Source organism: Haliotis asinina, chromosome 9 (assembly GCF_037392515.1).
Source record: "Haliotis asinina isolate JCU_RB_2024 chromosome 9, JCU_Hal_asi_v2, whole genome shotgun sequence".
Taxonomy (NCBI): domain Eukaryota; kingdom Metazoa; phylum Mollusca; class Gastropoda; order Lepetellida; family Haliotidae; genus Haliotis; species Haliotis asinina.
In genome coordinates, this window is record NC_090288.1 from 43,891,931 (window position 1) to 43,918,548 (window position 26,618).

Sequence of the window (26,618 nt, forward strand, 5' to 3'; positions counted from 1 at the left end):
TAGTATCAAACTCGCTTTCGCTCGTTTGATACCAAATCATTAATTCGTTTAATAAAAATGGTATTACACGGAAGGTCGTTTAGTATCCTCTATATCTGCCATAAAGCAACAAGAGTCCAGCAACCCATCTTGTTCCTTGCATCATTGCATCATTCAGTGAATTTTTGACTTATCATTGCATCACTGGCCAAATTATTGTCTTCTGAATAGATCAATCAACGAATATATCATTGACTGATTTTAGCATCATTCAATGAATTATTGACTCATCATTGCACCACTGGCAGAATTATTATCTCCTGATTAGATGAATCATTGCATCAATGAATAAATCATTGAATGATTATTGCATCATTGAGTGAATCAGTGACTCCTGGTTGAGTGACTCACTGACTATTCAATTATCTGGATATTTCAGGGTCATTTTTCATTCTTTGCAAGAGTGTCAAACTGCACCACCAAACCACAGTTTAACATTTACAATGAACTGATCATTCCTTATTTCACCTTTATTACGGAGTGCGAGGCAACACATAATCTTCATTTAAGTTTTCAGCTTTATTGTATAATCATTCCTAATTTGTGTGGTGCAGCCTGGTACCTCCAGGAAGATCATCTGCCCACTTGACTGCTAGAGTGACTTATAGACCCTTGTCTTATAGCTATGCTACTCCTCCACCAATCCACATGATGTCGTCCCATGAAGATTCGGTTGAAGATCTTCAGCAACCCATACTTATCATAAGAGGTGGCTAATGGGATTGGGTGGTCAGGATTGCTGCCTTGGTTGACATGTGTCATCATATCCTAGTTATGATCATTGCTCATGCTGCTGATTACTGGACTGCCTGGCCCAGACTTGCCTCAGAGACATGCGGGTCCAATTTAAGCACAATAAAGAGAATCAGACAAACATGAGTTACACAAGATTTATTACAGTAAAGAAATGAACAATTTCTCTTACAGTAACATCAAATCCATTGCATACTGAGCTGATTAATACAATGTTCCATCTAATATAACAAAGCTGTGAGTATTTTAGATGGCTCAGTCATCACACATAAGGAAAGCCTGTGTCACAAATAACTCTTCCAAGGCTTGCCTTTAGGTAAAAATCAGTGTTACATCAGTAATCATCTTTCACAATATAGACAAGGAGAACACCCAACATCAATATCCCCTGCCACTCTAGGACTCCTGAGTGGTTGAATTAGTGATTAATCATTGCATAATTGACTCTTGATTATATTAATCAAGGTTTAATCTTGGCTTCAATGAGTGAATCATCAACTCCGATTGGGTGAATCTTCATCAAGAACACATAACCATCAATATCCCCTGACGCTGTATGAATCTTATGAACACTTAATCAGTGCATCAATGAGTGAATCATTGACTCGTTATTGTTGAATCAACCATTAACAATTGCAACAAGGCGTAAATAATTGACTCTTGATTAGTGGAATCAACAGTTAATCATTGCATCAATATGGCTGAATCATCAACTCCTGACTGGGTGAATCATTGTCAAGGAGAACATATCTACTGCCACCCTATATCTAGCTCTGATTAGTAAAATATACATGAAAATGGACTTTGTTCATGTCAGAAAGATATTGCACTATTTTCTGGTTGTAAAAACAAATATATCCTAAAAATGAGAACTCTCTGCAAGTAGATTCAATCAAAAGGCAGCTCCTGACATTTCCTGATCTTTCTATGGAATCTTTCTATGATCAAACTGAACATGACATGCAACATTACTCACTGAGCTTCACCTATAGAGCTAATAATTAAGAAATCTCAGGACTGTACAAATATGGTATTGAATGCATAAAGGTAGTTCTACCATGACTTCAGTAAATACTGGACTGTGATTGGTTAATCAAAGCCATTCTGAGGCATATAATCACATTATATACCTCTAATTTTCCAACACAGTATCTTTATCTCCAAAATATTTAGGTAATGAATGACACAACCATGTTCCTCAATGTCCTCAAAGATGACCTCGACCTTTGACAGACCTGCCTCAAATACTAACAATGACAGAGCTATGTATGGAAAAACTTGAATATGGACCTTGACCTCTGACCAAACATATTTCATGGCATCATAACAAAGGCAAAGGTATGGACTAGTTTTAAGGATAAAACAATTTTTAACAGATACATGTAACTAATGACCTTCACCTTTCACTTTTTTGTGAAGTCTCCCTTTACATTCCCTTGGGCCATTTCAGTTTTCAGTTGAAATGTATGACCTGTCTTGGAACGTTACAAGCAATACTAACAGCAAGACAATGCCTATATGCCAGCTCATTTTAAGCTGAATATTGCTTAACTAAGTATCATACCTAATAGGCTACAGTGTCCATTTGCTGTGGAAAGACATCATTTATCATAGCATGTAAGGGAGGTAACTGTAAAAAAAAAAAAAAATAACATGGTATGAGATATAAAACAGTAAATATATTCAAAACAATATTGTTCATATTGTATTAAACATGAGTGTTTTCATTAAAATCTGGGGAAATTATTTTTACTGTAAATATAATTCATGAAATATGAGCATGCTGCCCTGTGGATGTGTGATTCAAAACTTTTCTTGTACATGCAAGTGGTAGTTCTAGTGACATCTGTTACATTGTCACCTGGAATGAGTCTGAGACATTGGCAAGGGCAGGAATGATCTCATAGTAGATATCAATTCCGCGCAGGAAGATTTTCTCGTTGAGGAACTCATTGTGGTCGTGCAGCAGGACAGGTGTGTGGTTTATGGGGGAGAATCCTATTGACGGGATGCCACTCTGGAGAGAGACAAGTTGTCAAGCTCTTAAAGTACCCCTGATATGAAATATTTCAACACTTGCTGATGTGGACTATATTTATAAATTTGCTTTTGAATGACATGAAGTTAAGATTTTCTAACACCTGTTTGTGCCATTGTTCTAAACAACCTTGGTGATAAGACTGTCAGATTTCTATATTATGGTATGGGATCTAAGATCACCTTAGTGTTAAGATCACTTTGTACCATGATACCCAGCTATGGTATTGAAACCAATTCTCACTAACCTTCCTCAAGAAACGACTGTCCGTGCCACCAGGGAAAATCTCAGTCTTTATCTCTGCTGATCTAGAACATACACAAGTAAATACATATAAAATGCCTCTTAAAGAAGTAGTATAATCTGTTAAACAATGAAGAACCTCTTTGATGTCAGAATAGCCAGAAGTAAATACATATAAAATGCCTCTTAAAGAAGTAGTATAATCTGTTAAACCATGAAGAACCTCTTTGATGTCAGAACAGCCAGAAGTGACATAATGGCATCCCCCAGTGACATCATTTAACACAGAATGCAGTAATCATTGTTGTTTGAAACTATCTGGAAACTAAAAGCATAGCTATGAGTACATGATTTTCTCAGAATACATGGCCTATTTTTTTAAGCTCTCTTAGCGCTAAGATGGTCATGCAATATATTAAATTATCACTATCTTAGCGCTAAGAGAGCTTAAGAAATCTAGGCCCTGGAGCCATAAAAATCATGTTACAAATCAATGAAGGACTAGATTATTTCCTTCCGGGTACAATGCCTCAGACTGTTAAATACTGGATGAAGTTCATCCTCCTATCAGAAGGCTTATCATCCCCAACCTGTGAAGATCTGGATTTGAATGGGTCTTCAATAACCCATGCACATAGTAAGAGGCGGCTAGTGGGATCGTGTGGTCAGGCTCTCTGCCTTGTTTAACACATGTCTATTATGTTTAATGCTGCTCCTGGTGTTGACCACTGGACTGTCTGCTGCAGACTGGATTACTTACTGACTGCAGCCACATAGCTGGAGGATTGCTGACAGCAGCATTAAACAAGCCAGCAAACCTGCCAATTCTATCCTTCTCCTCAGAGATTCAGGCAACATTAGGTAACAGTTTGTATTTACACAACAGGTCAAGGGCCTAGACTTTTTAAGCTCTCTTAGTGCTAAGATAGTCGTAAGTTCCAAGTGCTAAGACAGCTAGGCAAAGGTGAATAGTATTACTTTGTGTCACCAGTAACACCTATGTACTCTCTACTTCATCACTCCTGCTTCTTCATTTTCACATGACTGCCTACACTTCTCCAGGAAATGTGAATGTATGGGCATAAGGAATCCTAATATTGAATGTGAGTGCTAAAGTTTTAACTAGGCTACCCCACATTTAATTGCAACTCACAGAGACTTGCAGGCTGACATGAAGGCGGTCCACCAGGGGTTGCTGGAATCGATGGGGACTTTGTGTGGAGAGTCACTTTTCTGAAAACAAGTGTCAGCAATTGAAAAGTGACCCTTTCAAAACCCTTCCCAAATGTTTCAAAGGTTGCTTTCAATATCATCCTTTATCTCCCATGAATACATAGGGCTACTTACCTGGATAAAGTAGTTGTGCCTACTTTGTGCCAGATCATGAAATGAAGTTGTGGATAAATCATGAAAATAACTACATGGCTGAAATTTGTGTAAACTCTGACAGCGAAGCCATATGTGTGATTGATGGATACAAGCTTGTTGCAGACTGTGAAAGTTATATTAGCATCTGAGTGATCTAATTCAATCTGTCTTTTGTCTTCCATCTGTTTCTGCATTGAGCCATGGATCAACTTGCTGGTAATATGAGGTATAAGACCCCCCATTTGCTATTCACAGCATTCAGCGGTCTATTGGAGGGTATCTGACATTCATCAGTCTGTTCACTGGATATAATTTGTAAATAGAAACATGAAAATATATCAAAACTATCTGTTTATGAAAAGTTGATGATACCCTTGTTACCCATAACTCAACGGCAGTGGACATGCTCTTGATGATGTGGATGTCGGTTTTCTAACGAGATTTTGACTGGACGATTGCATATTAATCCAACCAAACATAACTCCACAATTCCATCCCAGTTTGGCAAGGGTGGAAACTTGGCATTCATAGTCAGTTAACTCCCTTGAATTCGGATGATGCCACACTGGACGCAATCTCAGGTGATGGAGCAATGCTTTGTATTCAACAGACAATGTACATGAACAACTCTAGTCAATACTGAAGTTTTTCTTTATGACAAGTTGCATGTGAGTAGAATGACTATTGTTGAAAAAATATCTTTAGTCTTAGCAGCCTGTTTGATACAATCCAACAAAAACTCCTTAGACACGGTCTGTTTTTACGTCACCTTATGAATTCTGTCAGTGTAAGGAGTAGGAGTTCCTGCTTGTACACACTGACTTGTAAGCTCTTCTACAGGGTGTTGACCCACTAACCTGGTCAAACTCCAGAGTTACGCCATCTCCTGCCTCCCGACACCATCGCCACAACTCCTTCTCAAACTCTGTCAGATCCACGTGAGGAGGTGTACGGATGTCAAAACCTGAAACAGAACTCATACAAATGAAGTATGATGTTCATAAGTTCAGACATGTCAATCGCTGAATCAACAATTAGCCATTGTAACATGCCCCATCAGTTTATTGTTTACATGTGTCTAGTTTCATACGGTCTCAAAGGTCCATATGTAGAGGGAGACTGGAGTTCAATCAAGTCAGTTTTTGTTGTCAATGTAAACATCTTCCCACTTTTCCATCACACATTCAAACTTGTGACTTACATGCAAACAGCTCTGCAGGAACAACGTTGTACTGTACGCCTCCCTGAACACAGTACAACACAAACACATGAATATAAAATTGTCATTCTTCTTGTATAACTCCTAAATACTATCCTTTTGGACAACCTTCATTTTAGACGCTATTCCACAGGGACGCAATTCTGGTTGATGTCATTCCACTCAGATGACTTATGAACAATTCTGGTTAATGCCATTCTACAGATACGCCAAGATAACATTTCTCTTTAATATGGATATCATTCTGGTGAATGTCATTTCAGTTAGATACCTAGATACCGTTCTGGTTGGTGTTGTTCAACCAAGATACTATTCTGGTAGAGGTCATTCAATCTAGATACCTAGATACCGTTCTGGTTGGTGTTGTTCAACCAAGATACTTTTCTGGTAGAGGTCATTCAATCTAGATACCTAGATACCGTTCTGGTTGGTGTTGTTCAACCAAGATACTATTCTGGTAGAGGTCATTCAATCTAGATACCTAGATACCGTTCTGGTTGGTGTTGTTCAACCAAGATACTATTCTGGTAGAGGTCATTCCATCTAGATACCTAGATACCGATCTTGTTGGTGCTGTTCTACCGAGACAACAAAATACCATTTAAGCAAATGCGATTCTATCTAGATACCTAGATACCAATCTTGTTGCGCTGTTCTACCAAGACACCAAGATACCAAGACATCAAGATACCATTCCAGTAGATGCCATTCCATCTAGATACCAAGACACCATTCTTGTTGGTGCTGTTCTACCAAGACACCAAGATACCATTCTGGTAGATGTCATTCTATCTAGATACCCAGATACAAATCTTGTTGGTGCTGTTCTACCAAGACACCATGATACCATTCCAATAGATGTCATTCTATCTAGATACCTAGACACCATTCTTGTTGGTGCTGTTCTACCAAGACACCAAGATACCATTCCAGTAGATGTCATTCCATCTAGATACCAAGGTACCATTCTTGTTGGTTCTGTTCTACCAAGGCACCAAGATACCATTCCAGTAGATGTCATTCCATCTAGATATCAAGGTACCAAGGCACCAAGATACCATTCCAGTAGATGTCATTCTATCTAGATACCTAGACACCATTCTTGTTGGTGCTGTTTTACCAAGACACCATTCTGGTAGATGCCATTCCATCTAGATACCCAATTACAAATCTTGTGGGTGCTGTTCTACCAAGACACCATGATACCACTTCAATAGATGTCATTCTATCTAGATGCCTAGACACCATTCTTGTTGGTGTTGTTCTACCAGGACACCAAGATACCATTTTGGTAGATGTCATTCCATCTAGATACCTAGGTACCATTCTTGTTGGTGCTGTTCTACTAAGAGAACCTGAATACCATTCCAGCAAATGTCATTTTATGATGTTTAGATACCATTCAGGTGATACTGTAGGCAAGACTTTACCTACTGGGTACAACATTGACTAAATTATATAAAGGGTACCCACCGTAATGATGGTGAGATTCAGAGTGGTCACATCTCCAATTGTCAAACTTGGGTTGGAGGTCAATCTGAAACAGTTGACACTGTCATGATATCTTCCACTGTTGGAGCTTCTTTTCCTTGTCTTGAGCTTCTTCATTTTATCTGTTTGTTTGTTTAATACCACACTCAGCAATATTTCAGCTATATGGCAGCGGTTCGTAAATATTCGGGATCAAGTCTGGACCAGACACACCAGTGATCAATAGCATGAGCATCTATCTATGCTTCTTGGATACAATGACATGTGTCAACCAAGTCAGCAACCCTGACCTCCCGACCTTTTAAATCAAGCATGGGTTGCTGAAGACCAGTTCTAACTGAGATGTTCACAGGTACACTGGTCTGTGACAAGCAAATGAACTGTAGGAGTCTGAAAGCCTACAGTCACCTCATCCCACATCATTGTATTTATCCTAAACCAGGAAAATTGTGAAGGAAAATACAGGCCCATAAAATATCAGTTGTCAGGGTTTACTGCATTTAAATTTACGGAACACTATTTATGTTTCAAGATAAACTGTCAAAGGTACCTGAGAACATCTGATGTCAGCAGATGCAACTTAAACGAAGCACTGGCGTTGGGCGTTGTGTATGGTGTATTTAAATATATAGAAAAATGAGAATACATATAGTGATAACCTTCATCTTTAGGTGTATGGGAACAGTATTGTATGTGCAAAGAGTTAAAAAATCTACTATGATTCTGATTTCTGAACTATTTTGAGCCAAAGTCATGTAAAACATAACATGATTGTTCAGATCAAAGCGAGACACCAACCTTTGTTCTTGTTTGTTCCGGAAGTCCATCGCTATGTTCAGTATCCTTGTCTGAAAATAGTGAGCGTGTAACTGAATAAGTGGGTGACAGGAAGTGAGTGAGTGAGTGAGCGAGCGGGGCAGAAGTGGTAGATGTAATTGACAGACAAACCTAAGACAGACATCTAATAATGTGCCACAAAATTAGCTCACTTGATCTTTGAATCAAAGGACATGTAAATTCAAAGTACTGGAGTACTTTGTAGATTTTCACATTTTAGGTCATACATAAAAATAAATTAAACTGCATTTTAGATTTCGAAAAATTACATAAAACAGACAATAGAAAATGTCAGCTAAAATCATGAGCTAATACAAAGATCTGCCAGATGGGTTACAAAAAGTCAGTGTTTTAATTTCACAACATAATTACTTTTTTTTCACTTCACTTGCCTGTTAGGCTGGTGGAACACTGAGGACACAGAAAAACTTACAAGTTTCTCTGCGGCTGAATCCTGTATAAAAGATGAGCCATGACCAGGATTTCCTGCACATCTGAACTTGACCCCTGAAACACAATTCCTGACCATCACAATCTGGACCAGAATTATTGTTATACGACATTTATATAGCGCACTAGTACTTTCTGAAGGCGCTGGAATTTCCCCCCCTGATCACTGGATGTCAGTTCCAGCAGCACATTGTATTGTCAATCTCAACGCCCACATACAACAGTTGCAGCCACTAGGTGCACCATTCTTTGAGGTACCTATTCACAGTTGGCTGGACTGGGACACATAGTCACAGTACTTTGTGCAGTTTACTGCATGTTGCTGAACCCACAACTAGGTGTTTGCACATATTCATGTAGCCACTATTATGAGTTCTTCTAAATGCACAGGGTTGTGTGATGTACACTTGGGGCTGATAACAATACTGAAAGACTCTGCACATAAAGTTGACTCCAAGGTTTATACACCCAGTCACAGGTGGGCTCAATCCCGGAACCTTGACAGTGTGCTGGATTGTAGAGCATACATGGCTATCTGCGATTAGAACTTAACCAGTTTTGTCACCCTCACATACATTGTTATATCACAATAAAACATGCAAACTCACTTGTTAATGGTACAAGTAAACCCGTGCTGAACTTCAGATGAAATTAACTCTGTTGGCAACCATGTACTTGCAATGCAGGATCATTTAGCAACAGTATACACCTGTCAGAATCATCGACAGTGCTAAATTACTAACCAGACACATTTTCAAGTGGCCTAGTTAATGCTGATATCTGGAATTGACATATCAGCCCTGCAGAGCCTTCAAATATGATCAATGTAAAAGCCATGTACAGGACTGAGATTTCGTGCCAGTGTTGACAGCTTTCCAGACTGGACAGTTGCTGGTTTTGACAGCTTCCACTGTTTTGTGTCCAAAGAAGGGTACCAGGGTTAATAGTTGGAACATAACCCTGTGTGGTGAGGATGATGTCCTACTTACACCAACATGACCGTTCTGCATAAAAGACCTTAAACTCTGGTCCAGGACTGGCAATACCTGCAATAATGAAGCTACAATAAGAATTCTGTATCATCACCAGACAAATCACGACTGATTCCATGAACATGTAAAACTGAATTTTTTATATAAATTTACACATCAAATCATAAGCTTTCAGTGGGGTGTCTATTGTTGATGAAACAACCTTTGTGATAGTGATAGGCTTTTGTGATTAACTATTGCCACACAATTACAATTGCTTTTTTCTCCTGAATTGTCTCATTTGAAGTCATTTCCCAAATGAATGAACAATTTGTAATAACTGACAAGTAAGTAAACAGTTAAAACATAAGCTCAATGAAACTAAAAATCTGCACCCACACATCCTGTATCCTGCACTGGATATTTATCAACAGAAGTAAATGACTAAACTATGATAGTCACATATGCTATCAATGAGACTCAACAATCGCAATCCATCGATATTTGGATACATCGTTACAGTCCTAGTTATGATACCCACAACAATCCAACCTTTTTATTTTAGTACTGTGTCACCATTTACAGAGAGATTGAAGGCTACCCTGAATGAAAAGTTTCTGAAACGGAAACTTCAGATAACATTTGAAGACAACATTTCTTAATTGGCATACTTAATCGTACCTTCATCAAGACAAAATCCCAGGTTCAGTCTTTTAGATTCAGGGAGGTCCATAAACACTTTCATGCCATGTACTCCACCAGTTTCTTCATCTGAAATTAAGTAGATCTAATAATATAAACCTAAAGTGTGCTTCTCACTATATATTAGGTCATCTTTTGTTTTCCCTGAATAACCGCATTTGAGCTTTTTGTTTTGGAAGGACAGGTTTTACTTTTCACTAGAAAGACTGCTTCCCAGCTTTTACTTTTCCTAACTTCATATGAACATCAACATACAAATGATACATGAGTGTTTGAAATCAACTGAAAAATATCATTCAGTTTTAACTCACAACACAAATGTTTTCCCAAGAGATATTGAAACCATAAATCACAAATACATAGGCAGATACTCTACCGCACGACCACTGGGTTGGCGAAGGTGGTGAGGTTAAATTATCTACTTATAGTTACTGTCATTAAATTGATTTTATGCACATTTCAGTTATTGTTATGTAGCCTCATTATATGATCATGTACACTGTAATTACCCATCATTGATGGTATATATGTTAGAGAAAACACTTCTCTTCAATTTTGGTAGACAATGTAAAACCATCGGTTTTAGGCGTGTTTTCTCCTATACATATCAGCTGTTTTTTCTATTGGTGACTGAGTTTTGGTTAATTCTGCTTGGAAGAGTATGGCAGTTACACACTGTTACCCAACAGTATAAGCAGTGTATGTGATGTGTACGAGTTTATCTTTGACCACTTTTAGCAGGATTCTAGCAACACAGCCGGGGACACCAGAAATGGGCTTGACACATTGTACCCATGAGGGAAATCAAACCCAGGTCTTTGGCTTGGTGAGCAAACACTTTAGCTGCTTGACTATGCCATTGACTATGTGAGCTTGAAAGACAGGTGAAAGTGAAGCAGGTCTGTGGTGAGTGACTGGAAGGCATTGAGTGAGTGAGCGAGTCAGCAAGGAAAGAAGGAAGCGTGTGAGTGAATGATTGGTTGGGTGGGAATGATTTTTTGTGAAGGTGGGGGGAAGGAGTGTTGAGTGAGTCAGTGAGAGACCTGGAAGTCCATGAGTGAGTGAGAGTGAGTGAGTGAGTGAGTGAGTGAGAGAGAGAGTGAGCAATATTCCAGCAAACCTGTAGGACACTGCAGAAGGGCATTACGTACTGTAACCCTGGGACGAATGGAACCCAGTTTCAAAACCACTCTCTATACTGAGAGGTATATTAGAGAACATATTTATACTCTTACATATTTTTTATCTGATATAGAAACTTCTTGCAAAGTGGCAGTGTCCTGGCTATTCCAACATAAAAGTAAGAAATCAGATATATATTCCCAGATGTAATGCAATGAAATGAAAGCAAACTGAGACAAAAGAAAATCAACTGAAAATTTTCACCTGGTCCGAACATCACGTGAATGGTACGTAAGAGTCTCTTTCCCTCCTTTTTCAATCTTCTAATTGCTTCAACATATCTGGAAAATAAGCCCAACACTAACTTCAGATTTAAGCCATACACGCTGTGGCATAAACATGGAATGAGTGAGTTTTGTTTCACGCCTCACTCAGTAACATTCCTGCTATATGGTGGTGGTCTGTAAATAATTGAGTCTGGTCCAGACAATCCAGTGATCAACAACATGAGCATCGATCTGCAAATTTGGGAACCAATGACATGTGTCATTACTCTAGATTAGTTACCTCTTTCGACAAGCATAGTTGCCTTTTATGGCATGCATAGGTTGCTGAAGGCCTTTTCTAACCCAGACCTTCATGGGTCCAAATACATGGAAATCACCATCACAGTCCCAGTATGTTTAGGGTGAACCGAAGCTAATCGCCTGTTAAATGGGTTCCACAGAGTAAGTTTTACCCCAAGGGCAGGTAACTCAACTCACACACAAGTGCTATGACACATTTCCTGTTGAGACTGATAAGGTTTATGTCAAGGGCAGGTAACTCATCCCTAACAAAAAGGCATGCTACATGTTTTCACAAGTTGTTGAAAATGTTATATTTATATATGACAAAGCAAGTTAAGTGACAATGCAAAACTAATTTCACTGATGCAGAATTTCTCTTAAAAGTTAATTTATGGATGTCAGGACAATTTCTGTACATTAGTATATAGTACAAAAATATTTTGATCTTTAATGAACACTGAGATTATCAAACTGTCCTCAACATTTCCAGAAAAGCTACTTACTGTATACCAACACACTTCATATCCTGAAAGATATGAAAATATGTAATAATTATGGTTCATCCTACAAACAGAGTTTTCACTAGTGCAATCAAAATATTACTATCTTTCAAAGTGTAAATTTCACCAGGAATTCAGCTGACTATGCTCGATTTAAGAACCTTAATTAAACTTGCACAAATTGCAACTCGACACAAAGTTGCACCTGACAGAAACAGGTTGCACCCTGTCCCATATATCAATATTAAAAAATGAGCAACTTTGTTGTCAGTGTTGGGTTACTGCAGCAACATCAGGTGGTCGTAATCATGAAATACCCAAACTTTGATGACATCAAACCCAAGAAAGTATGACAAACTACACATGTATAGCACAGAGATACGGTGAGTGAGTGAGTTCAATTTTACACTGCACTCAGGACTACTACAGTTATATGGTGGTGATCTGTAAATAACTGAGTCTGAACCAGACAATCCAGTGATCAACAGCATGGGCATCGATCTGTGCAATTTGGATACGATGACATGTCAACCAAGTCAGCAAGTCTCACCACCAGATCCCGCTAGTCGCCTCTTACGACAAGCATAGGTTACTGAAGGCCAATATTCTAATCCGCACCTTCACAGGTCACTGAGAGAGAGGATGTTGTAGGCAAAACAAGACTGAAAGATGTGTTCAGATATCAGCATTGTGCGGGCAAGTGACACGAACTTGGAATGCCTTGTCACTGCCTTTTGCCTGATTCCAGTTTTAGGTTCCAAACTTCAAAACCAGGTCACACTTGTGCATGTTTTTATAGCTAAGTCATGCCCTGAGCACAAATAATGCCTAACCAAGACTGTGCAGTATTCAATATAGCTATCTCATCTAAATACTTATTAAAAACACCATGCTCTATATCACCAGCTTGCCAAGCTGTTACATATGATATTCATGATTTTTTAAACTGACACAATGACACATGTCCCCACAATGCCTATTTTTAACTCTTAATCTCGTTCTGCTGTAAAACAGTTCAGGCAACATTACCATGTGTGCAAATATGAAACACTGCCATACTGATAAGTACTAGTGTGACCGACATAATCACATCTGATGCAATATCGACTGTTCATGGCAATTAAGACACCATTCCTTGTAACAGCAGTTTAGATGACAGTCATGATGCTTTGTATTTTCCATGTAAATTTACACATAATGAAAGGTATGCTCTCTAGATAGATTCTACAAAATTTTCACAGAAACAGAAAAATTTTAAAAAAACCCCAACAACATCAGAACATGAAAGTTTTTAGCAAATGTTCATCAGAGCTCCAGATAAGCTTTTGGCTATGTGGGTATAATACCCATACATTTGAAACTACTTTCAGATACCCACCATCTTTTCAAAATCTTGAAATTTGTTTCAAAGAAATTTAAGAGGTGAGACAATTTTTATTCAAACATAAAATAAGACAAAATCCTCCACAGCCAATACAGCTTTATCCACTTGTGCTGTAAGAAAATTTAATAAATGCCTTTTAAGTGCCTTCAGAATTGTTTAATTGTGAATATTTAGAGATGGAAAAATGTAAGTTCCACTGGCTTGAGTAAAAATGCTTTCTTACTTTGACCTACTGTAAACATAAATATTTTGTGTCTTGTTTTGGTTTGCTGACATAAATATTTCCTCTTATATTTAATCTTTTCTATGGCATATTACATGCAAATATGCAGTGTATCTGGAGCTCTGTTATACATTTAGAGTTTTATGCAAAGTTTTGCAGAAAAACATTGAAGAGTGTTCAGTTTATGGCAGGGATAGGATGGGCTTGAGGAGGAGGAGGAGGAGGAGGAGGAGGAGAGAACAGACAACAGGGAATGGACGTATTTCCATTCCTCTGGCTATTTACAATTATTCATCCCCTTTCAAAATCCTAGTTTGAATAAAACTCATCTCTATCAAACTTATTATTATTTTTAGCAGTACAATTTTATTGTTACCACAGGGATTTATCTAGACTTGACCTCAGGCCAAAAGCCTGCAGAAAGTGGTGTTACAAATCCTTTGAAGGGGTGACTTCAGTGACAGGCCATAATAGAGGAAAACTCCCTTATATCTATATTAACATTAGTAAAATGACTGCAATTTCACTATTCAGTTTTCAATAACCTGGGAACTATTAACTTTAAAGAGATCCTAATTTTGAATGAGATGATAATGTTAAATTTAAAACCTTAGCACTTCATTTGAAGCTCATGATAAACTGATGATTTGTTCACAACCATGAAATCAAGCTGTCACGACTGAGGTGTTATAAATGCATTAAAATCTGTTTCATTTTTTTTTTATTTTACATCAGGATATTTATTATACCCTTTGTTACAGATAAATTAGAAGAAGCAATCACCTGACTTCCTCTGGCATAAATATCCCCATTCTCCATCTTCTCTGCACTGAACGGTGGTACCTTCCAGTGTTCCTGAAATATCAGTGACATCAGATGAGTGAGTGAGTGATTGAGGGAGTGAGTGAGCGAGCAAGTGAGCTTTATGCCGCTTTTAGCAATATATTCCAGCAATGGGAATGCCATGTGGGCATGCCATGGGCATGCCATGACGAGCAGGCTACCTCACTACTCCCAGTTCATATGAGCTGCTATGGGGAATAATTCAATATGAAAAAAATGCAAGTAATCTGGAAAATAATCAATTCTGATTTCTCTGACAGAATTTTCAAATCACAAATGAATACCCCTGATTAAAACAGATAGCAGTTTGTTAAATCAGACTTTTTAAATCACAAATACACTTTTCTGATCAAAACAGATGACATTTTGGAAAAAAACAATTCCGATATCTCAGTCAGTTATTTCAAATAACAATAAGCAACTGGTACTAAAATGATTGATCTGGACTGGTTCAAAATTCATTTAGATTTACCACCTTTATTACCAGCCCAGCTCCAAATTGAAAATAAATTATGTCTACCGTCTAATCAAAAAAGCTTAAACTCCTCTGAGAAATAAAAATATATCTCTTCCCAACAGGGACACACATACAGACAGAAGCATATTCAATATCTGCTTCAAGCTCTTTGCCAATATATAGTCATAGTCTGACTGTTTTACAGATAGAAGCAAAAACTAGTCATAACAGTTATCAAACGTCCATGCAATTTGTATCCACATTAGTGAGAACTGAAAACAATTATAATACAATATTTGCTGACGAATATAATGTATTCACAGGCTGTTGGGAGTGTTTTAAGTAGTTAATTGAAAATTTCATTTGCAGCGTGAACCAGATGTTGTTATGTCCATACTTCAAATCAATTTAAATGTATACGTGAAATCATAATGCAAATTGACACTATAAAGAATAAAAGTTTGTTTTTTTTTATTTTACATCATCCTGTATCATTCTGTTTGGAGTGTAACATATACAGAAGTATACCTGGAACTATGATCGGAATTGTTTCCCAGTTATAGTCCTATATCAGTACCAGTTAAGGAATGCCAGTAGTACTGTTGACAGCAAAATAATCCATGGTTTTATTGGTTGTAATTAGTTAATAAACTGGCAATAGAAAATGTACTAAACAAGAAAATCTCACTCATGTCAGAATAACATCCTTTTGGTTCGAGCAGCAGCTGTGATGAGCATGGCCACTTTCTTTAAGCCCGAAAGTCGGTTTTCAAATTGGCAATACTTCCTTTCTCAATACTTTTGTCAACAATGTGGTGTGCTGTTGCAATAGTGAAGGACGCTGTTGCAACAGAGTGAACTACACTTGCAGAAGTGTAATACACTATTGCAAGAGTAAGGGATGCTAATGTGATAGTGTGGAATAGTGTGTTTATAGTGCGCTGATGCAGTAGTGAGAGATGCTAACGTAATAGTGTGGGATGCTAATGCAATAGTGTGGGATGCTAATGCAATAGTGAGGGATGCTAATGGAATAGTGTGGGGTAGTGTGCTAATGCAATAGTGGGATGCTAATGCAAAAGTGAGAGATGCTAATGCAATAGTGGGATGCTAATGCCATAGTGAGGGATGCTAATGCAATAGTGTGCGGTAGTGTGCTAACGCAGAAGTGGGATGCTAATGCAATAGTGAGAGATGCTAATGCAATTGTGTGGGATACAACTGTAAAGGTCAAGGAAACTATGTCAAAGGTGAAAAGCACTATTGTAAAAATGAGAACTACTATTGCAATGCAACTGCAGTCATGAAAACAGCCCGCAAAGCAACCAGTATTATCCAGTTAAGGTGGTGTGGTAGTTGAGTGGTTAAAGTGTTTGCTTGTTAAGCCAAAGGCCTGGGTTTGATTCCCTCCATGGATATAATCTGTGAAGTCCATTTCAGGCGTTTCCCTGCCATGATATTGCTAGAATATTGCTAAAATATGCCTAAAACTAAACTCACGAAGATAGCTGTATAACTTTCATGATTTCAGTTTTTATTGCAATGGCATCACTCAACAATGGATGCTGTCTTCTAGTAGTACCCGCACTTTGCATTGCACATTTATCAATGGAAGTCACTTACAAAACTATCGATAGTCACATATAGTGTCAATATTTCTTTGGTTCTGCCATCAGTTAATTGCTGTCCAACAACTGCATCCACTGATACTGCAATGCATTGTTACAGCTCTTTGTTACTTTGCACCTTGCACTAGGCCAGGTTTGTACTTACTGGAAAAACAGGTACCACATCTATGTGAGAGTAGAGACCCAGGGATGGAAGGGAGGGGTTTGTTCCAACCCATGACATGACAGCAAAAATATTTTTTGGGGCAGTCTGAAGAACAGCAAAAAAAGAAACCGACACATTAAAAAGATATGCCACATGTGGTCTCACCAAAGGAAAGTGATTTGTTAAGCATTTACTCTGTTCTCCCTGCAGTGGATAGGTACCCAGTGGGATAAGTCACATGATTGTAAACCTTCTGGCGCCTCACAGGCAGCTTGGTTTAGTTTGGGAAATAATGTCTTAGTATTTTGAGCATGTATAGATACAGACACTATATGAGTCCATTATTATTATAACAACACAACTTTACCAACATACAGACTTGTGATAAAGATACAGTTAAGAGATAAATGAACTGACAAACCCACCTCAATAGCTTTGAACTCAAGCCCAACATCATCAGCAAGTCTGGAGAGGAAATCTATAGCTTTACCTGCAGAAAATAAAATCAAGTCTCTATGAAATATCATTCTCATAGGCACACTATTATGCCATATCTCTAAGAATCGATATTACATATCTCCAATTACTACTATCAGCCCCCAGCAAATCTACCATGTAATTTACTTAAAATAAGAATTATGCACTAAGATTACAATGTGAAATTAAAACGTTTGAATGAATTAATGCAATATTGCATTAATAGTCCCCTGTGAGATTGCAGAACACGATAAAGACATTTATTGCATTTTTTAGATGTAGCCTTTACAAATATTTGCAACCCAAATTTCTGTTAGCAGCAGTTTGTATTTTGATGCAGAAATGCCATAGAAACACATCCCAGGTATATACCCTAGACTGGACAAATATTGTGGTGCTATGTACGTTTTGTGGATGAACTTTCTGCAACCTCACACATAGACATGGGCCATACCATCCCATACTACCTGGCCAATCTACCTATGACTAGTAGTAGTCACGATTCATATCAATCTTGATGTAATGATAATAACAAAAGGCCATCAACTGAAAGACTCATGAATTTCCTATGAGTGTAAAAATGATGACTGTTCATTCTGGTTTACTATTTTTAGCAGATGATAATAGCAACTGGCAAGCCAAACAAGTGAGTGAGTATGGCTCAAGCAATATTATGGCAATATTATATAAAAATGACATCTTACTTATCTGTGGACTACTGGATAATTTCAAATTTCAAACTACAAACAAACTTGGATTTCATTTCATATCTACTCAAAATGTAGCTATTCAGTTTCACAATGATAATAAAGTTGGGGTATCTTCCTTTGTTATTTATCACTTTTCAATAAACAGTCCACTGAACATTAACATCAAGTCCCATGTTGATTTATTCATTCACAATTACATTATCATGATTACGTCATAAAATCCGGTTTAAAGTTATTTTGTCAAAGTCAAATGCCCTGTAGGAAGAGGCTTTTAAAAAAAATGCTGTATGTGTATATGACGTGCTGAAAAAAGTTCTGAAAGTAAATACATCTATTTGCTGTTGTCATGTTTCACAATTCATATATATGTACCCAGGATTGTTTTCTGTAGAGTTTAGTTTTACACTGCTTTAAGCAATATTCCAGCAATATCACAGCAGGTGACACCAGAATTGGGCTTCACACATTGTACCTATGGGGTTAATCAAACCTGGGTCTTCAGCACGACGAATGAACGTTGTAACCACTAGGCTACCCCACCAATCCCTGTATTGTATCCCTGTGTACGTATTGTATCAGAGTCCTTGTATCATGGTATACAATAAGTTTGATTTATCATCATGCCTGAAAGAATCATATATAATCTCAGTGGTCGAAATGGCATCAGGGACGAACTCGAGTTCCTTACTCAATGAAACAGTCCATGAACAGTGATGAATATTCAACATCAGATAAATCACCTCCAATTTAAATTAAGCTGCGTTGGGAATATGTTGATGCCCTAAATTCCCCTCTTTACCAGTGTTTGCCCTGACACACAAAAGCTGTGTATTTCACGCACATATTATCTCAGATACGCAGTGAATTTATAAGTTTGTGTCACTGTTGATGCAATGCTACTGGACCCTAGCTTGTAATTTGCTGTTATTTAAAACTACATGGTTTATTGTTTGCCAGATATCTGCTCAGTGCTGATTAAATACCTGACCTCCTTCACCTTGTCTTTCACCGTTATCAAACAATCACATTTATTGTTTTGATGAAAGTTCCATGCTGATGTTGACTCCCCAAAACATGTCAATGACTCTCCCTCATGACACAAGGGAGTCATGATGGCTCCTAAATTATAATACCCGGGGCAAACACTGTTTTACTTTTAAATTCTTTAATCATTGGTTGTTGGTTGATTGGTTGTTTAATGACACACTCAGCAATATTCCAGCTATATGGTGGGGGTCTGTAAAAGATCAATCCTGGACTACCCAATCTAGTGATTAATATCATGAGCATCGATCAATGCAACTGAGATACAATGAAATGTATGAATCAGGTCAGCGAGACTGACCACCCAATCCTTTTACTCATATCTTACTAACCCTAATGTCCTCACGAGAAGTTATGGTGCTGTGGTCTAAAGGTGCTCCTACAGTTTTCCACTGCTTTAGCAATATTCCAGCAATTTACAGTGGGGAACATAAGAAATGGGCTTCACACATTGTACACATGTAGGGAATAAAACCCGGGTCTACAGCTTCATGAGAGAAAGTTTTAACCACTAGTCAACCCCACCACCCCTAGTCTTGCCGTGAACATTTTCTCTAGCTGTTACTTGACGACCTGGTAGCTAAATATGATATGCTTGATGGTTGACAATCAAAATACCAAAATGACCAGGTCATTACAGAACACTTCCAGCTAAATTCAACAGTTCTACAATGAATAGATCAATTAGTCAATATTAGTGAGCATGAATTGAATCGGGGCCACTGTCCCATGATACAAAAATCTCTGACAAAGAATATGGAGAAATAAAAATATAATCCATCACCAACAGCATAAAGATATATTCGAGCTGTCTATCATAACACAGTGCATTGATTAAGTTGCAACACAATCAGTGAATAATACACATACATACAACCTGCCACACACATAAATAAATAACCAATACAAATCTCGAAGCCACTGTCAGTTACCATATTTATCTTAAATGTTTTGAACTTACATTAAATTTTACTTACTTACAGTCGTTTTGAGCTGTTTGTGAAGTACATAACTACATTATTGAAAGTCCCATCATTGCGGATTGGGCTCCCGGTAGAGCTGTTGAAATTAGCATTGCGATAATTTCACCATGATCATGCATCAATACCAGTCAAGTTGTAAACATCATAATTACTATAATCTGGATCCGGGTGCACTGTTGGTATCCTCAGGTATTCTCTGAAGACTGACACGGCAGGGTCTTCCTTCTCAGACATTGTTCAGTCGGCGAGCTAATCCCTGCAGACGGAAAGATGATCAGTTGCGTCGGACCATCAAAGGGAGATAACTCTAATGCCTGAGTTGAATCTTTTCCAAACTTCACTTGTTTCGTATCATATAGAACTGGAGAAAGACCAGTTTCTCCAGCTCTATGTTCGTATCTATGTGCTGCTCGTCATAAATGTGACTCGTGAAGGTCCGGTGTAGAATAGGCCTTCAGCAACCCATGCTTGCCATAAAAGGCGACTATACTTGTCGTAAGAGGCGATTAACAGGATCGGGTGGTCACGCTCGCTGACTTGGTTGACACATGTCATCGGTTCCCATGAATCACGCAGATCGATCGTCATACTGTGGATCACTGGATTGTCTGGTCCAGATTCGATTATTTAAAGACGCCCACCATATAGCTGGAATATTGCTGAGTGCGGCGTAAAACTGTACTCACTCATTGGCCTTAAATGTTACCCCAGCTTTTTGTTCCGGTCTATTTAATTTCCACTCATTTCACCTTAAGTTACCATTATAGATTTTTAGTGAGTTTAGTTTTACGCCGCTTTAAGCCAGCGATATCACGACAGGGGACACCAGAAATGGGCTTTACACATTGTAACCATGAGGGAAATCGAACCCTGGTCTTCTACGTGTAGTGACGAGCCAACTCTTTAACTGCCGGGCTACCCCACCTTCCCTGAATTCGTTAAAACCGAAGTTTACTGCTTTCACGTTGAAGAAATCTGGCAATCACATATCGTTCGCACGCGTTTCGTTTTAAGGTATATAGACTCCCTTAAGAATATATATTTAGAAAGCTTAGAATTAGTGCATATTCATTCTCTACATTATTCAAATGACACGTAAATCCGACTTGTTAAATAACTATTGCAAGTTTTATTTGGAGATGTCATATTATCCTGCTCTTCATGTCGAATGGGTTCGACAGTAGCATTGAGAGGATTAAAGTATGCGTTTATTGCTGGACGCAACACCCAGTAATATCCCAATTACATGATAGCTGGATCAGAAAATCCTGTGATTGACATTGTGAGCAAGGCTACACGCCTTCGGGTCACGACAACACGCAAATTACGTAGTCACGAGGCTTGAGCTCGGGACGTTTTATAATTCTGTGTCCCCACGTGGGTTATAAGCCCTGGTATACACATCTAAGCCTTAATTGCTGAGTCAGCGGATATGGTATCCGCGCCAATGTCAATGGTCCTAGTGTGCCAGAGCTCATGTCGTGTTGGACAGAGGAAATACATACCTCTAGCCTGCCATTCTCACGCCGTCACTACACATGGTCATTCATGCACATACAGCATAAAGTAGATCGACTTCAACATACCGAAACCTCGTATATCCGGACTCTAGCATTTCCGTCAAATCGTCTGGACCCCCATTACAGAAAATTATCGTAGTGCGTTTGTTTGTTGTTTAACGCCGCACTCGCATTGTACCAACTATATGGCGGCAGTCTGTAAATAATCGAGTCGGACCCAAACAACCCAGTGATCAACAGCATGAGCATCGATCTACGCAATTGGCACATGATGACATGTGCATGAGCCAAATCAGCGAGCCTGACCACCCGATCACGATCCATTTAGGCACCTCTAACGACAGATCGTAAGGTCTCCGTAAGGTCTTCTTGCTAAGGTCTTCTTAACTCATGATAAACATAAACCAAAAATTGGTGCAGTGCTTAGATTTGTAGAAATGGATTTCTGGATTTCTTTTGTGATGGAGTAAAGTCTTGTATCATTTAGTAGGTCATGTCTTGTTCATCGAATCCATTAAATCCGGACCTAATCATTACGGTCAATTCGTCTGGATTAATGCATTTCTGGATTAAAAACACAAACATCGCCATTGAGTGCTTCACTTGTCTTTCCCTTATTTGTTTCTATGTGTTTGTATATAATTATACTATCGCTATTTGTTTTGTAATTATACAATCGTTCTGTAATTAAATCGTCGAACCCCGTTATCTCGAACCTGGTTGAGTTGTGATGTAACTTCGATATATCAAGACATTAGAGATAACAGGGCATGCAGACAGTTTAAGGAACACTATAAGAAATCTCTATCAATACGAGAATTTTATCACATGATTCCGTTCCTTTGAAAAAATTAATGTTGTCACTTGCAAACATGTCAAGCCACGTTACGCTTTATGTTTCCATAAAATTACGTGTTGAACTATGTTAATCCTTATCTTATTTTAATTTGATGACGATATATATGCAGAGATATATGTTATAATCGTTATGACTGTTCTTTCCATTATGGCATCAACTTTGTGTTGTGTAATCCAGTACCTGCGACCAAGTATGGATGGACACTCTTAATGTAGCACCAACTGAGCAAGAAGTATCCGTAAAACCTTGGACATACAGTAGGCAAAGTTGTAACGACCAAACTAATAATAAGTTGACGAATATTAATACTATACTGAACAGCAAAAGAAACTCAACTGTTTTTTATGGTCAAGTTCTTAAATAGAAGACATAAACATGAACGCTTTCTTTTATGAGGTTTCATTTTTTTCGAAACTTGCGTTTCTTTTGCTGTTTAGTATATTATTTTGTTTTATGTAGACAAACATTACAAATTCTTTATTTAGTGCGACTTTTCGGATACAGATTCCTGTGCCGTTCTGAAGCAGGAATGGCAATGGTACAGAATCTGTACCGAAACATCGCACTCGTGAAATATAGAAGTTCTTATCCATAAAGTGTGTATATATTGTACTTTCCAACTTCCAAAATACCTTTCAAATCAGTCCCGACGGTATCGTATATACTCTAGTCAAAATGCTTGTAACGAATTACGGTAATATCGAAGTAATATTAGTAGTGATATCGGTCTTCATATCGGTGTCGCATGAAGAGATTTAAAGATAGATAGATAAACAAACAAACAAACAAGTAAATAGATTAAAGAAGTGTTGATGCGTAACCTTTTTGTGATGAATACATTAATACACATATTGCTTTGATCATAACGGAGTACCGAATTAATCATAACGGTTTTGCCCTCCTTAGCTACCACCTTCCAAGACGTGAAATAGTCTACACACAATGAAACCACGTCTAATAGAACCGAAGGCTGGTCGTGCCCAGCTAACACGATACCTGTTCAGCTACCTCACAGAGGCATGGTTTACATTAATATGCATAATTTTCACTCGTAACCAACAAAATATTTCTTTCTTTACAAATACACCCAGAAGCTCGCCCTTGACCTAATAACCCATGTGAATTATTAATCATTCAATGCGTATTAAGCGTGGAAGACGAGCTGTTTAGGAAGAGGTGCGCGTCCTCCTGATTTCACTACTTGTCAGACAAGAGATGGGCTTTCCTGCCAGGGTGAGAAACAGACGCTGTCAGACCCCCCGTACCTCCCCACCCCCCTTTGCGGTTGACGATTTTCCTGTTGTGTATGGTAAAAGGCCATTTTACTACGTTGATCACAGTATTCTCAGTAGTAGTGCCAGCTTACATGGTGTGAGAGACCAACTCAGGTATGTTTATGGATGTTACTATGTTTATTTGATCAAGAGTTCATATTCTTGTATTAACTCTCAGGGATTCTTCTTGTGTTGTTGGAAGTATCATTAACTCTCCTAATACTATAATCTAATTTATTTTATATATGCACAGGAATTTAAGTATGATTTCACTATAATGAATTTAGGGATTATCATTGGCTTGGTGTTTGTATTGACTTCCATGAGATGGCATGCATGTATATATGTTACTATTAACATAGGAGGTAGGGGTTAGGGGAGAGGGGTGGGTGGGGATAATGTTAACGTTAGGTCAGTAAGGTAAGTATGCTGTTTCACGTGTTTAAAATATTTATTTATTTATTTATTTATTTATTTACTTATTTATTTATTTATTTATTTATTTATTTATTTATTTATTTATTTATTTATTCATTCATTCATTCATTCATTCATTTATTCATTCATTTATTTATTTAATTAATTATTAAGCATACTTTTCCCTACCAAACATACCTGTTGAATTAAGTCTTTGATCAGTTTAGCAAAACGTATCCGCTACAAGATCACCTTAAAGCTGTCTTACTAAAACGGTTTTCGTCAGAAATGTTTAATTTCACAAATGTCCGAAATGCTACTGGTCATATCTGAGCTTTACTGTATTATTTAATAAACAAACACGTGGATAATGAAATGGAGAAACTGTCTGTCACATACAGTGAATTCATATTTGGTCATCAAATATTTGAAGTGAGTGTTTCCCGATTCCTTCTAATGGTCGAATTATCAATAAAGATAAGTTTAATGAACAAAACTGGTATTTAAACGTTTTTGTTATATTAACACGGAAGGTTCGGTTAGACTGTATGTGGGTAGACTACATGGAACTATTGTTGGTCAACCTCCGTCATTTGAATATTGGTTAAAGAAAAAATATAAATAAAATATTCTGTCTATATACAGACTGATGTGCACGTGCATGTTGGCAACATAATAACTAGGTCTGTGTGTTGGCAAAATGTCGTATGGCAATATATTGTTATTCTGGTACCCGTATTCCGATATGTTTTGCGATATATTGAGAGCTACACTGTGTCACAGTGAGTGACACTGATTGCACATGGAGAGCCTATTTTCCACATACCATAGCCCTAAAAATAAATGTTATGTTTGACGTAAAAACAGAAATCTCGAATGCTTGATTGATTTCGAGGAGTTGTATAACATAAAAATTACGTTGTTTTGTCATTTTATTACAACGGGAAACGCCCGTGTGAATGACGGCGTAGAATTTAGCTTAAACCACAAAACGTCATATATTATGAACACCCAGTATACCAGTTCTGAGAAAAAAAACATTTCACGTCATATAATTTGAAAAGTGTATTGCGGTTATTGCGATATACCGGTATACCGGTATACAGTGTAGACGTAATGACTACAGACTGATCATGAGTTGATACGCTGACAAAACCCCGTTGTTAAATCGTTAGACTAGTCTCTGAAAATATATAATGTTCATGTAACTATTACATTCGTGAAGGAGCCCCATGAGATTGGAGATTAAGCTTAAAGAAGACTTTGTTCATTGAGAGATGTTGTATTACAAACAGTATTGGCTGGAAGGGGAACTGCCATGGTTCAGGGATTGTGGGACCAGTCATCGCCGGCAATGTGCATCATAAAACTATAGAGTGAATCATCACCATTAGTCAGATATTCAAGCGTCTGTCGTTCCACTCATATGTTTGACAGTAACCCCGTCTTGCAACGACGGGGAAATCCTGTTTGTAAGATACACCAAGAGATAGATTTATACAGGCAGCTGTCGTTAATCAGACATCCTCAGTTGCACAGCAAATTGTCGGATTAGGGATGTCGGATTATCGAACTCTGAGAACAGATCACGTTCATGGTCAAAATAGGGCAGTCATGATCCATATTAAACTATCGAATTTAAAACGTAAAACGTAAACGGGAAAACGTAAGAAGTAGAACTCCAGATCTACGTGTCAACTTTGATGCAGAATTCATAGTAGAGGTGCTACTTTATGGAGTAGATGTGACAAATATCAATAAATCTATCTATTTTGAACCTTGTTTGTGAATTCGACGGGAACCGAGCCTTTCGCAAATATACAGTTTGTGACTTCGTGATGGCCGAACGGTCTTGTTTATGGGTTATTTAGGGAGGTATTATGTTCTGGTCAGTTTACTCATTTTTGAAAAGGTCGCTTATGTTATTTTTTGGTAAAGAATGGTATTTATTTGAATGTTTAATTCATGGGATCCTCTGTAATTTTGTTGTTGAACGTGTTTCTGTTACGTGACATCTTGAATTGTTCCCTTCCCCCTTCCCTAGATTCTACATCAGAACTGACCCCCAAATGCTCTTGTTATCGGACACAGTCGGGTTATAATGTCAATCACTGGATTGTTTGGTTGAGTCTCGATTATGACGACCGACGTCTTTTAGCCAGAAGAGAGGTGAGTTCTGCTCAAAACAACAAACCAACTTATAATTATCAATTGCGGTTGTAGTAAAATCGACCCGTGAAGATTCCGGGGTAGAATAAGTCTTCAGCAACCCATGTTTGCTGTAAAAGGCGACTCAGCTTGTCGTAAGAGGCGACTAACGGGGTCGGGTGGTCAGGCTCGCTGACTTGGTTG

The 26,618-nt window shown here is 38.0% G+C and overlaps 1 protein-coding gene across 1 annotated transcript; it reads right to left on the bottom strand.

Moving 5' to 3' along the window:
- Positions 1-915: 915 nt before the first annotated feature.
- LOC137297033 (aminoacylase-1-like) lies at positions 916-20,499 on the bottom strand. Its single transcript, XM_067828983.1, has 16 exons — positions 20,349-20,499; positions 17,408-17,472; positions 16,983-17,087; positions 14,693-14,764; positions 12,306-12,328; positions 11,498-11,574; positions 10,091-10,180; positions 9,428-9,484; positions 8,422-8,495; positions 7,950-7,999; positions 7,134-7,197; positions 5,643-5,685; positions 5,299-5,405; positions 4,227-4,306; positions 3,078-3,138; positions 916-2,809 (listed from the first exon to the last, which is right to left on the bottom strand). The coding sequence occupies exons 1-16, from the start codon at positions 20,428-20,430 to the stop codon at positions 2,642-2,644; spliced, it is 1,218 nt and encodes a 405-aa protein (XP_067685084.1). The 5' UTR covers positions 20,431-20,499; the 3' UTR covers positions 916-2,641.
- Between the last annotated feature and the right edge of the window lie 6,119 nt (positions 20,500-26,618).